This window comes from Ovis aries, chromosome 4, assembly GCF_016772045.2.
Source record: "Ovis aries strain OAR_USU_Benz2616 breed Rambouillet chromosome 4, ARS-UI_Ramb_v3.0, whole genome shotgun sequence".
NCBI classification, from domain to species: Eukaryota; Metazoa; Chordata; class Mammalia; order Artiodactyla; family Bovidae; genus Ovis; species Ovis aries.
Genome location: NC_056057.1, coordinates 49,804,792 through 49,819,003, shown reverse-complemented (window position 1 = coordinate 49,819,003; position 14,212 = coordinate 49,804,792). Strand labels below are relative to the sequence as shown.

General features: G+C 39.6%; 2 protein-coding genes across 5 annotated transcripts in view; one reads left to right on the top strand and one right to left on the bottom strand.

Annotated features, from left to right (window-relative positions):
- Positions 1 to 4,037, top strand: part of COG5 (component of oligomeric golgi complex 5) — a 279,105-nt gene extending 275,068 nt beyond the window's left edge. The window contains exon 23 of one of the 2 annotated variants that reach the window (XR_009600484.1): positions 2,271 to 2,459. Coding sequence is in view for 1 of the 2 variants with exons in the window: in XM_042248525.2 (XP_042104459.1) it covers positions 2,271 to 2,385 (115 nt within the window). In the remaining variant the exon portion in view is untranslated. Of the gene's footprint in view, positions 1 to 2,270 lie in introns of both variants that reach the window. The other variant, XM_042248525.2, reaches the window with a different exon arrangement.
- Positions 3,287 to 14,212, bottom strand: part of HBP1 (HMG-box transcription factor 1) — a 30,562-nt gene continuing 19,636 nt past the window's right edge. For all 3 annotated transcript variants that reach the window (XM_042248527.2, XM_004007846.6, XM_042248526.2), the window contains exons 9-11: positions 7,914 to 8,231; positions 5,411 to 5,552; positions 3,287 to 4,334 (exon numbers count right to left, since the gene is read on the bottom strand). In XM_042248527.2, the coding sequence (XP_042104461.1) occupies positions 4,317 to 4,334; positions 5,411 to 5,552; positions 7,914 to 8,231 (478 nt within the window). In that variant the 3' untranslated portion in view covers positions 3,287 to 4,316. The remainder of the gene's footprint in view (positions 4,335 to 5,410; positions 5,553 to 7,913; positions 8,232 to 14,212) is intronic.

The window sequence follows — 14,212 nt, the reverse complement described above, 5'->3', positions numbered from 1 at the left end:
TTCCCCATCACTGTGGCACACCAGGCTCCTCTGCCCTTCACGATCTCCCTGAGTTCACTCAAACTCCTGTCCATTGGGTCAGTGATGCCATCCAACCATCTCATCCTCTGTTGCCCCTTCTCCTCCTGCCTTCAGTCTTTCCCAGCATCAGGGTCTTTTACAATGAGTGGGCTGTTCGAATCTGGTGGCCAAAGTATTGGAGCTTCAGCTTCAGCATCAGTCCTTCCAATGAATACTGAGGGTTGATTTCCTTTAGGATTGACTGGTTTGATCTCCAGCACAATTTGAAAGCATCAGTTCTTGGGTGCTCAGCCTTCTTTATGGTCCAACTCTCACATCTTTACATGACTACTGGAAAAGCCATAGCTTTGACTATACAGACCTTTTTCGGGCAAGTGATGGCTGTGCTTTTTAATACATCTAGGTTTGTCATAGATTTCCTTCCAAGGAGCAAGCGTCTTAAATTTTGTGGCTGCTGTCACCATCCACAGTGATTTTGGAGACCAAGAAAATAAAATCTGCCAGTTCCCACTTTTTCCCCATCTATTTGCCATGAAGTGATGGGACTGGATGCTATGATTTTAATGTGTTGAATGTTGAGTTTTAATCCATCTTTTTCACTCTCCTCTTTCATCAAGAAGCTCTTTAGTTCCTCTTTGCTTTCTGCCATTAGAGTGGCATCATCTGCATGTCTGAGATTGTTATTTTTCATGGCAATCTTGCTTCCAGCTTGTGATTCATGTAGCCTAGCATTTTGCATAGTGTACTCTGGCTATCAGTTAAATAAGCAGGGTGACTATACAGCTTTTGGCATACTCCTTTCCCAATTCTGAACCAGTCCTTTGTTCCGTGTCCAGCTCTGTTGCTTCTTGACCTGCATACAGGTTTCTCAGGAGGCAGGTAAGGTGGCAATATGTAGGGTAAATTAACAGGACCTGAAAACTGGTTACGTGCAGGACTTACACAGTTTTAGACATAGACTGGGGAGATGATGGTCACTTTACTGAAATAGTAAGGGGGCAAATACTACTCTTCATGTAGGTTTTTTACCAGAGGTTTGTCTTTCTCTTTTTATGGTTATTTTATTTTTTAGAGCAGGTTCAGGTTCACAGCCAATTTGAGAAGGTACAGGTATTTTTCCCATATGCCCCCTGCCCCTACATGCACAGCCTCCTCCACTACCAGCACCCCTCCTCCAGAGTGGCCTTCATGTCTACACTGACACACTGTCACCTGGAGTCCATAGCTTACACTGGGTTCCCTCTTGGTGGTGTCCATCTTGTGGGTTTGGGTGGCCCTAGGTTTCTGACAGGTGAGTCTGAGGGAATCCTGGAAGGAATCACATAAAGATGTCCAGAAGGCAGAGATGAGGAGTGAGGTCAGGACAGGAAATTAAGAGATTCAGTTCCATATAAAACCCTGCCAGTGGGTAGCAAGGTTGAGGGGTGCTATGGCCTGAGCACTGAACTGGCTACACTCCCATCAAATATAGTCCGTGTAGTTGAATGAAAATAATGACCAAACCTGACAGAGGACTATGTTTTTCAGTGTTTGGCAGCAAATAATACAGGTAAGAATTGCGTATGAGCTGAGACTTGAGACAGTAATGTGAGCTATGATAGCTGTGGAAATGCTCCGGAGTGTGTGATTTCATGATTATAACAAAAATTTGATTGTTTTACTTGGAACATAGGTAGACCAATAATTAAAAGTATGCATAAATGAACAAGCATAGGGCTGGACTTGATCTGTGCTATCGTTTGGAGACCCCCGATCTAATTAATTGAGAACATTGATCATACCTATCGCTAAATTCAGGCTGTCTTATCACAATCTGCCAACAACTGGAGCCTACGAAGTTTACCCTACTTGTGGGCTCACATTCAAGTAAGGGGAGTATAAAGCCCCTGCAGCATTAACGTGCAGTGAGGGCCCTGCCCCTCCAGGGCAGTCCCCTCCGCGGAGCGGGGCGCCCCCTTGTGAGCTCTGTGCCGACACAGCCTGCACTTGGCTCTGCAGAAGTCTCTGCAATAGGAAAGGGAAACAATCTTAGCTGCCAGAGCGCCGGGACTGTGTGATGAGACCACTACGTGCAGTGCGGGTTGAAAACTGCACAGCTCTGCACCTGGGCCACAGGAACCCTACTGACAAGTTTCGAGGGCCATCCGCTGACGGAGCAAAGCAGGAACGAGCTGCTCTCAAGCGCTGGCACCCTCCAGGCTGCTGTTCCATCTGCACACCTTCTGACACCGTTTCCCTTTGGTTTTCAGGGGTGCTCTGGAAGCTTATGTTCAATCAGTAAGAAGCAGAGAAGGCAAAGAATTTGCACCGGTTTATCCCATAATGGTTCAGCTGCTTCAGAAAGCTATGTCTGCTCTTCAGTAAGAATGTGAAGTATTTCTTAATCTCCATTTTGTGCTAACCCATCCAGGGGTGGCAAATACATACTCTAAAAGACAGCTACCATCTACTGTTTCATGAATCTAAATGACTTTTCTGTATTTCCCTGTTGACCTCTTCTGTTTACCTCTTAAGCACTTCTACCTTAAGTACCATAAAATGTCAAAATAGATTCATCACCACCTTGAAACTCTGCAGAGCTTATTTTTCCAAAAAGATACCAAACTCTTCTCTCCCATCGGGTTTTTCTATGAAGCTATCTAAAACTTCTTTCCCATCACAGAGTCCCCACAGCTTAAGGGACGGGGTCAAGTTCTATAGCAAATACGCTGCTTCTCCCCAGCCAGCATCCTTTCTTGCTGGGTAAGGAGTTAACCCAGTAGCTTCCATTATTTGGCTGCACATTAGAATCACCGGTAGCTTTAAATAATCCTGATGCCCAATTTGTACTCCATATTAATAAGTATGGGGGTAGGAAGCAGGCATTACTATTTTTTAATAAAATGTTTCCAGTGTGCAAGTGTGGCAACCTCTGGCATATCCCGAAGCATATCCGAAGTTCAGTGTTGTTTAACCGCATCTTACTGCATCTTTACTAATAGAGCAAGGCTATCTTCGTACTTTGTGTGTCACTTTATTAACAGCAGACTTTGGGGGCTGTTCTACTTTATAACAGAGATGCCAAGCTAAAAATTAGCTTTTACTCTGAAAGGAGTCTTATAAATAGTAATCTGGGTCCTTCTTTCTATTGCCCTTGCCTTGTCATTAACATTTTAAAGTTTAAAATCCCACAAGCCACTTGTAAAAATATTTTCCATTTCCTGAACCTATTATTTGGATGACTCATTCATAAAGTTCCATCAGGATAAATCAGAAGTCAGAGATAAACAATTTTTTTCATTTTATTTGAAATAATATACAAGAATATAGTGTGCAAAATTTAGGGGCAACATCATGAAGAAGTGTAATGAACTGAAATCAATTTTATAGCTGTGATTCCTAACCAGAAACACCACTTGGTGAGTAACACGAAAAGCCATGATTGTAGCTCAGAGCAGACGCAGCTCTGCTGCCGTTGTGTTTGCTCTCGTTGTAGACAGCTGGAGGAAAGTAAAGTGCAAGTGTGGCACCGCTTGAGTGCAAAGTCCGCCCCCACCATAGACACGATGACAAAAACGGTATTAAGATACGTGGCTGAGGAGATATAGGACACAGAGTGAAAAATACAATGGTGTCAACTGTTAACAGCACCATTACAGTGACTATATCCCAATGCTATTAACTAACTTTACCTTGGCCTGGGCTGGGTCTCCACTGAAGTCGAGGGTGGGCGCCGCCCAGTGTGTCCAACTCAGCTCGGGAGCCGTGGCAGGTGGCTCATAGGCTGGCACTGGCACCATCCACCGGCCCTGTGTCCTGGCAACCTCTTGGCACTGGCCAGACTAGGAGCCCCCATGTTTGGCACAGATGCTGAGCCATGTGGTGGCTGTTCGAGGAAGGCCAGCTCCCGGCTTCTGCTTCACCCCATTATGTGTACAATACAGATTAATAAGCAGTAAGGAGCCAATGTATAAACAGCAGTTACATATTTTTAAATTCCCCTTTTGTACAATTTAAAATAAAACATGTATACACTTCTCCTCTCTTTTCTACTGTACTTTAGCACCACAGGATATCAATTTTCAAGCCTATATTACCTGATAGACATATATGAAGTTTGGAAGAAAAATAAGGCAATTTGGTTTACAATGTTGATAGTTTTAGCTTACTTAATGCTCTAATGGAGAAAGCAAATCCTCACTCATTATTAAATCATTTCAAGACTCAATGCTATCGGTATCTTATGGTCACACGGATTCAGGACAAATGGTGGGACCTTCATCTTAAATCTTTCCATCAACAGTCAAGCATCCGGTTTAATGTTGCTGTGAGCCCTGTGGAGATAAAATTAAAACTCAGTGAATGCTTACAAATCAATACATAATTTTACAAATGAAAGCTAAGATGGGTAATGTATTAGTAACAATACTACTAAAAAAGATTGCTTTCTCAAAAGTGGTACATTTTTTAAAGTTGGCTAATACCCAGTGGTCCAAGCAACCAGAAAATTTAGGAAAATGAGATGAGAGAGATGGACCAGGATGAGCAGAAATGAAAGGGGATCCAGGCAAAGTTCTACCACATGGAATCCTAAGGTAATAACTTAAAAAAAACCCAGTCCAGTCATATTCTTATATTGGAATCTGACTACTTTTTATAAAGAAATTCTTAAGTGGATGTGAACGACGTGTTACTGTAACAGAAACAGACAAATACACAGGGTGAATTAGAACATCCTTGGCCAGCACTCCTGCTGCAAAATACTGTCGTCCCTTTTACTGAAATTTCAAATTAAGCTCATTCTATCATGTGAAGTTTTCTTATAATTAATCAAAAACACAACTTAAAAAAAATGCCAGTCTAGTAATGGAGAAGTTCTAAGAATCAAGTCTGTCCAATACAGCATTATTATGGTGCGAACTTGTTTACTAGCCTTCCCAATTTTCTATTTCTTCTCCATCCTGAGATTTTTTAACCTAGAAATTCTGGGCAAATGTCAGAAGTCCCCGTGAAAGTTGGTTAACTTATCTCTACCTCCACCGTCCTTACCCATCACCAACTAAGAAAAGCTGTTGAGACATACCACCCCAAATTAGAAAATTTTTCTGCTGTGTGATATTAATGAGTTAATAATCCTTATCTTTCAACCCAACTAGAAATACATTCCAAATCTTTCCACTTCAGCATCTCCACCAAACATTTCTACTTTCCATGCTAAAGTAAATGGCACTAATGATGAAAGGCAGCCTACCTTACATGATGATGGACAACATTATGAGGCTTTGAAAGATAAAAAGGCTGAGAAACAGCTTCAACACCCTTTTAAAGGTTCTAAAAAATGCTCTAATATGATAGTAGAGTTTTGGAGTTAAGTCAAGATCACTTTAAGGAACTACTTTTTGAAACATACTGAATTGGTTCTTTTCCTTTTCCAACAGTCAGGATTTAAACGTTTTTGTTCTTCAGCCAAAGCCTTTGCTTCTAATGTATACATCCTCCTCTCCTCATTCTTCATTTTCTTCCACCTGTCACCAAGGATCACACTTATGGCTCTATAAAAGAAACATTTACACAATGCTGAAGGCAAGAATTTTTCAAAAACTCATGTCAAGTGCTCCTACTTCAGGAAGAAACACAAAGTTGAAAAACAAAAATCTTGTCCAACACAGAGAATAGGAAAAGTCAAGACTATAGTAGTCATTTCCAGTAAAATCCTAAGTCATATGGTCCATTCATCATCATCTTGGCAATTAAAGCCTCCTGGAGTAAGACCAATATTTCAAATTGTCAGAGAATATCTAAAACGCCTAAAAACTGGGTATTTTACACAGCTTTGATTTGAAGAAGAAAAAAAGTATTCAGAGAAACAGTTTCAATTATCATTGGGTACATCAGTTTTTCAAAACTGTCTGAGATATTAAGGTAGAATATCAGCTGCATGGAGTATTCACCTTGTATTAAAAGCTCTTCTTTTTCTTTGTGCCCATAACCCATCAAGTAGTCTTTTTTCTTTCATGCAACCATAAAGAAAATAGAATGGCATTAACTATGTACTTACTGCTTATCTCCTAAAGACACCACCACATAAGCCTTAGGCATCATCTGTACTTTAAAATGGATAAATTCAAGGAGGACAATTCAGACTGGTAAGACATCAGGATTGAAATCTGAAGCTGTTTCCTATTTACGAATCGAAGGGCTTCGCTGGTAGCTCAAATGGTAACGGATCTGCCTGCAATGCAGGAGACCCAGGTCCAGTCTCTGGGTGGGGAAGAACCCCTGGAGAAGGGAATGGCAGCCCACTCCAGTCTTCTCGCCCGGAGACTCTCATGGACAGAGGAGTCTCGTAAATGGGGTCGCGAAGAGTGGGACACAACTGAGCGACTAATACTTTAATTTCATTTACTAATCTGCTCCCAAACCTACTAAAATAGTCACATCCAGAACAAGCAGACATAACTGTTTTCCTTCTGTGAAGAGCTTAACCCTTAGTTAACTCTCAATTTCATGACACTCAACATGAAAAAGTCTGCAATGACTGTGTGCAGTACATACAGAAGATTTCACAATGGCTGATACGGAGGCTAAAAAACTGGCCTCTAAGCTTTAGAAAAACAGTCACCACAGATGCCCTACTCCTTGAAATTTAAAATGTTATAAATGTATGTTATTTTTTAATATAATAAGCTGATGCAATTAATCACTGCATCTTTGATTAAAATAAAAACCAGTTTTTATAGTCTCTGGGTTAAAGGTACCATATAATGGTTGATACATGTATTATTTGATTGCAAAGCATTCACATATGTATCAATTCCCAACACAGATACATTTGGTAAAAGCAGCTTCTCTTTTTGATAAAAATAAAAATATTGGGGATGGGCAAAATGGGTGAAGCTGGTGAACAGGTACAAACTTCCAGATATAAAATAAGTGATCGGCTGTAATGTACAGAAGGGTGAGCACAGTGAGTAATAAATACTGCGGTGTATTTGAAAACTGCTAAGAAAGCTGATCTTAAAAGATCTCATCAAAGAAAAAAATCCCTAATCATGGTGATGTATATTAATTAGACTTATTGTTGAAGTATGAAGTCACTCAGTCATGTCCGACTCTTTGTGACCCCATGGACTATAGCCTACCAGGCTCCTCAGTCCGTGGAATCTTCCAGGCATGAGTACTGGAATGGGTTGCCATTTCCTTCTCCAAGGCTTACTGTTGCTATCATTATATACAAATAGCAAAGCATTATGCTATACACCTGAAACTCAGTATGTAATATGTCAGTAGCATCTCAAATATACGTATATAAAAAGAGATGAGTCATTCAAACCTGATTCAAAGCTGAATTATTCTATGTGCATAATCATTTGACTTTTCTCATAATACTAATATGGGTAAGGGAACTAGGGAGAATGGGAAAGATAATTCGTGGAGAACTTGGTTTGAGGAAGTGAATAGTAGAGGATTCCAAGATGAGGTAAGGGTACGAGCAAACAGCAGGAAGGACTAGCATTAACTTTTATTCCTGAGCTCGACTGAGGATGCCTCTACGTTCAGTCTTTTGGCAAATCTGGCACTCATTAGAAACTGCCAACGCCTGCACATCCACTGTACAGTACCTCCTTGAGGTCTGACAAAAGAAGGTGCTAGTCTTTCCTATAAAAGTGGAACAGCTGTTAAAACTAAGTCCTCTAACAGGCAAGTGACATTTAATATTATTTTAGATGGCAGACCTTTACCTCTTAGGTAACCTAATTATCTGTCTTAACTTTTACTTTAAAGCCAACCTGGACAACAGAATTCAATAATGAAAGCTACTGAAGAATAAGTTGATTTAATTATCGCAGTTCCTGTGAACCCCATAGAAGTATTATTCAAATTATCACAGTCAGAATCATCACTATTTTTACCTGTTATCTTTCCCTGGATACATCTGAGTATATTCAACTCTGTATTTTTTGGCAAAAAGCATGAAGGCATTCATTGGTCTTTTGCACTTGTTAGGAGAAGTGGCACTCACAGTCCCTGAGCTGTGGGTTTTGACAGCTTTAGCATACAAAGAACTGGAAGAGAGCTGTGATGATCCCGGTGAGCCACAGTTTTTACTGAATCCAGATCTTTCAAAGTCTTGACCTCCAGGTCCTCCACAAGACAAAGACGCACGACGCTGACGAGCCATACTACTTAGCACGTAAACGGCAGAAGAATCCATAGGCGTGAAGTCATAGCTATAAATAAATAAGTTTAATTCAGTACAATTATCTGATTTGTAAAAACAGGATTAAAAAAGAAGTATCCTTAAGATCTGATTGGAAACTTCTGTGTATTTTACCTTAAATACTACCAACACTACTTTAACAACTTCGCCTTTGACAGTTGGTTGTAACATGAAAGCTTATGTGTGCATTTACTAAAATTAGTTTTTTTAATCTTGAGAATACAAAGTTTTCTTTTTTAAAGTACTTCACCCCTCCCCACCCCAAAGGAATTTCTAATAATCCACATTAAGACCCCATACAACTCACTTATTCCTACTTTAGATTTATTTTTGGACAAATCTGATAAACTGTTTTGTTGAGCTACAGAAACCTGAAACTAAAAACATTTAAACAGTAGCAGGCATACATACCAGACCTAAGGACTAACTGCTACAGAAGGTAAGATGTTGGCTAAAGACAGGGAGAATTGGTTAAATGTAGCTGAAGGAACTTAAAATGCACACTAGCCCGATCATTTGTTTAGGTACAAGCAGTCATACATGCATACATCTCCCCTAAAGGCGATCCACATAACACAGCCTAAAATTTAAACACCCACACTTGTCAGAAAGACTATATTTCGTCTGCTATATTCAGTTTATACAGGTATCAAAATAAGTTCTCTATATTATCTTACTTTCTCAATTATCTTGCTTGTTGATTATTATCCTCTCTATATGAAGAAACAGGCTAAAAAAGGTAAAGTATCATTCACCCACAGCCTCACAGCTATTAGCTCTCAATCCTCATGTTTGTCCATCTCCAAAGCCCCAGGTTGCCTCAGCAATATCATAATACTCTGTACCATTGTTGGCAAACCTCAAGGTGAATAATCATCAGACTTACTGAAAACACTGTCTGAAAATTAGAGATAATGAGGACCACAGCCTAAAGATAACCTATTAAAAGAGCTCTCTTGTTCCAACTGTGTAAATTTTTTTAACTTTCCGCTTACATTTTTAATCTTAGCAGAAAATCTTTTACTCTAAACCCAACTCTCTCTCCCCCTGAAAACATAAATTCTAGCAATACATCAACAGGTTGATATGAGCTATAGGAATAGTATCTGCCTACAGGTAAAACAATATGAGATTACAGATGATTCTAGACACATACGGAGAGCTACATGAGTGGGGTCCACACCATTCACTGCACACAATAAAAATGACTTTTACCAATTATCACAACATCTGTTTTAAAAGGTATCACAACAAGCAACAAAGGTTTACTGTATAGCGCAGGGAACTAGTCAGTATCTTGTAATAACCTATAATGGAAAATAATCTCAAAAATAAGTGTATAACTCGATCACTTTGCTGGGTACCTGAAACATTATAAATCAACTGCACCTCAATAAAATATATTAAGGAAATAAAAGTATTACATGAAATAAGTGTACTTGAAGAAGTATGACTCCAAAACCATCCAGTAAATGCTTAGCAATCAGTATTAAGCCAGAGAAATAATTTTTGCTACCTCAATCCCCTCCCATATATAATTTAAAAAAACAGCAAACCTAACTACTGTAAACGAACCTGACGCAAAATTATTAATCTCTACTGTGCTTGTGTGCTAAGCTGCTTCAGTCATGTTCGATTCTTAGGGATGCCATGGACTGTAGCTCACCATCCTCCAGGCAAGAATACTGGAGTGGGTTGCCATGCCCTCCCTTCAGGGCAATCTTCCCATCCCAGGTATCAAATCCCTAACTGAAGGAAAATATTTAATTACAATTTGAAATACCAAGAGATTTAAAAATAGGGTAAGCTAACTGACTACTGAAATTTGAAAATACCACCATCTAGTGGTACAACCAACCATCCATTTCCACTATGGGTAAAATCTGTAGTTTGAAATATTCAATCACAGAATTCAGATTTTGCCATGACCATAGCATTACAATATCACATAAAATCAATCTTAAAAAAGTTTAATTTTTTTGCTATATTGAACATTCACTGCCTTCACAATCTGCAGTTCCTAAAATATGCTTTTATTTCACACCTCACTTTTTCTACATACCATTCCTCAAGCTTACAACACCCCCTTTCCCACCATCACTGTCTATCACTCTTAAAGAAAAACTCTACAATATTGTAGTGTATATTAAGCAAATCACAAAAATTAACTCACTTAACCCTTCTACAGCTTGTTTTTCCTTTTTTCAAAGACCCACAGAAAAATTGAAAAGTTAGCTTATCCCAATTTCCACAGCAAATTATCACAAAGCCAGGACCTGAATCCTGGCAGTCAGCTCCAGAACCAAGGTGCTACTGGACTACACTGCCTCTCAACCAGCACATCACACCCCATACACATGGACTCACTCATCACTTCTTTCTTTAGACTGGAAGCAGAGAGGCAAGCTTATGTTTTAACTGATTTTAAAATCCCCAATTCCAGCACATTCTAGGCGCTCAAAATGTCTGATGACTGACCAAGAGGGTAAAAGAAACAAATCTGGAGAACGTAAAAACTGGGCTCAAAGCCCATCTCTGCCACTTACCAATAATACAGCCTTGGGCAGGTAATCCTGTAGCCTGTTTACTCATCTCTAAAATGAAGAGAATACATGCTATGCAATGTGGCATAGCTGGAAGAATAGACTATGTAAGACAGGCAAGCTCACAGGTACTCAAGTGAAGGATCAATTTTTATGGACAAAGTAGCCTAGATTGGTAAAGTGACTATCCCTAAACCTGCCCAGGGATGCCTAGAAGATTGGCCTCAATGCCCAATTGTCTCAAATGGGCTTCTTCAAATCAGATTCTCACTTGGAAGCTTCCTTTCTACAGTACAGCCACAAACTGTGTTTAAGAGCTCATCAGTTTATTGCCGACTTCTGGTCCTCTGCAAGCTGACGTCGCCTCACATGCCCTTCTCCAGCAAGCATGACCCCAAAGCACCTATCGTGTTGCCAGCAATGTCTAGCTGGGTACTATAAATTCTAGTCTTCACAACAAGGAGTACAGTTAGGTGGTGTTATTACATCCATTTTACAGCTAAAGCACTGAGGCTTGCATCTGCATAAGAGAGTTAAGTCGAATCTAAAATACAACACATGGAATTCCTTGGCGATCCAGCACTTAGGACTCTGTGATTTCACTGCCTAAAGCCTGGGTGGGCACTAAGATCCTGCAAGCCAGATGGCATGGCCAAAACAGAACAGACTTGCCAAGGGGGAGGAAGGGTGTGGGAGGGAAGGACTGGGAATTAGGAAATGCAAAAATTATTATATACAGAATGGATAAACAGCAAGGTCCTACTGTACAGCACAGGGAACTATACTCAATACACTGTGATAAGCCATGTGTAAAAGAATATATGTATGTATAATAAAACTTAAAAAAACAACAAATAAATAGGATATTTCTAATATTACTGAAGTTCTACATTGGCCACACCCAGAGATAACCACTCCTGAAATGTTTATCATTCCCCCTTCCAGTAATTTTATTATAAAATAAATTCATAAACGATAAAACTATAACAACACTGTTAAAACGGCAACTATATTAACATGTTATATTACTTAGAATGTTTAATTGTGCAGAATAAAGAACATCACAGGCTTGCTGTCCTTTCAAATGGTTACTTACAGGCTGGCAATGACTAGCATTTGGAATTAGGATTTCAAGAGGGTTCCCCTCATTCCCACAACTGGTAAAGTGGCTCAATGTTCCTAAACTGTGGGTACTGAAAATACTGTTTACCCTACACACCTGCTTTCGTTCAGGAAGCTTTTGGTACATGCCAGGCAGACAGCCTGTGCACCCAGCTCCCAATAAAACCTCTAGTGCTGCATGTCTAATAAGCGTCCTGGCAGATGACAATTCCTACGTGTTGTCACAACCCCCTGCTAAGGGAAATAAGCCTGTCCTGTGTGACTCCACAGGGAGAGGACTCCTGGAAATCGGGCTTCACAAGACTTAAGCCCACGCCTTTTCTTTTCACAATTTTGCTTCATATCCCCCTTCACTGTAAGAAATCGTAGCTATACATGTGACTCAGTACTGAATCCTGTGAGTCCTCCCAGTAAGACACTGAACCTGGGGGTTAACTTGAGGATCCCTAACTGTATAATGTATATTTTACATACAACGTGTGTTAGTCACTTAGTCGTGTCCAACTCTTTGTGACCCCATGGATAGTAGCCAGCCAGCCTCCTATCCATGAGATTTTCCAGGCAAGAATACTGGAGTGGATTGTCATCTCCTTCTCCAGGGGATCTTCCTGACCCAGGGTCTCCTACATTGCTGGCAGATTCTTTACCATCTGAGTCATAGAAAGAATATATAAATTTTTACTTAACATTTCTAAAGTTGATTCATGTTTAAAAATGTATGTCTAAGGTGGCACTAGTGATAAAGAATCTGGTTCAATCCCTGTGTCGGGAAGATCCCCTGGAGAAGGGAATGGCAACCCACGCCAGTATTCTTGCCTGGGAAATCCAAGGAGAGGAGCCTGACAGGCTACAGTCCATGGGGTTGCAAAAGAATCAGACACGAATGAGCACACACAAGATTCATTTCTTTTCCACTGACAAAAAGAATTCCATTGCATGAGTGTATCGCATCCGGTTTCCAGTGAATCAGTACTGACACTGTGGCCATGCTCTCGCTGTTATGGGCTTCACAGAGCTCCTAGTGCACGCCTACAAGCACTCACTCCCTCTGGTGTACATGCAGAGGAATGCAACTGCTGACATTCGGGGGTGACAATAAAGCCAAATTATCTTCCGAAATGTCTGTGTCAGTTTACACTCTCACCAAAACATTAGAGGCATCATGAATCTACATCCTAAGAATACTGAGTATCGGACCTTAACATTGTCTTATTTTTCAAAGATGACTGTATATGAAAGAATCAAACAGTATTTAGATTCCAATCGTAGGGACGTTTAATGAGCATACAGCCTGGGTCAGGCCCTGTGCTGGTTACCTTTTTTTCCTTTTTAACAGTCTCACTTATGCTTTCAAAATAAAAACATATTAACCTTATATTAAACTGAATGAAATAAAATTGTCAGCCCAGCAAAACTCCTCAGAATTCTCTACTTAAATGCTTATGAATTTGTTAATTATCACAAAGAAACAATGGGTCTTAAAATCCTAGATATTATATTCAGACTTTCTCTGCATTCTTTCTGGGAGAAGGGTGACCCAACTGCCCCCATCTTCCCAAGACTGAGGGGTTTCCAGGGATGCAGGACTTTCAGTGCTAAAACCAGAAAAGTTCCGCAAAAATTCAGTTGGTCAACCTCCTTGAGTGTCAGCACACATGGGTTCTTATCCTGTTCTACAACTTGTTAAACAAGGTGATCTCAGGAAAAAATCGCTTTATTCAAGTCTTTCCAAATATTAACTTTTTTGCTATTCTCACAATTGTTAATCCATACAACTAAAGACCTTGGTCACACTGAGTATTAAAGAGTTAACTAAAGGAAAAAGGATACAATTAAAAGATTAATGAACTGGTTCAAAACAACTGGCCAGATTTAACAAATTTTTTTAAACTATCAAAGCTGATCTATTTCAGTAGGATCTTGTTGTTTATCTATTATATGTATACAATTTGTATCTGCTAATCCCAAACTAATTTATCCCTCCCCATCCCCCTCAGGTAACTTTTTCAGGTAAGTTTGTCTATCTGTTTTGTAATAAGTTTATTTGTATCTTTTTTTAAAGATTCCACAAATAAGTGATATGGTATTTGTCTTACTTATTTCACTTACTTCACTTAGTATAATCATTGCATCCATCCATGTTGCTCCAAATGGCATTATTTCATCCTTTGTAAAACTTCTCTAGAATTACTATTTTAATTACCAAGTATTTTTTCATTTATTCTTATACTGTTGACCCTTAAAACAATATGGGTTTCAACTACATGGGTCCACTTAAACATGGATTTATTTTTTTCAATAGTAAACATTACTCAGTCCCTGGTTG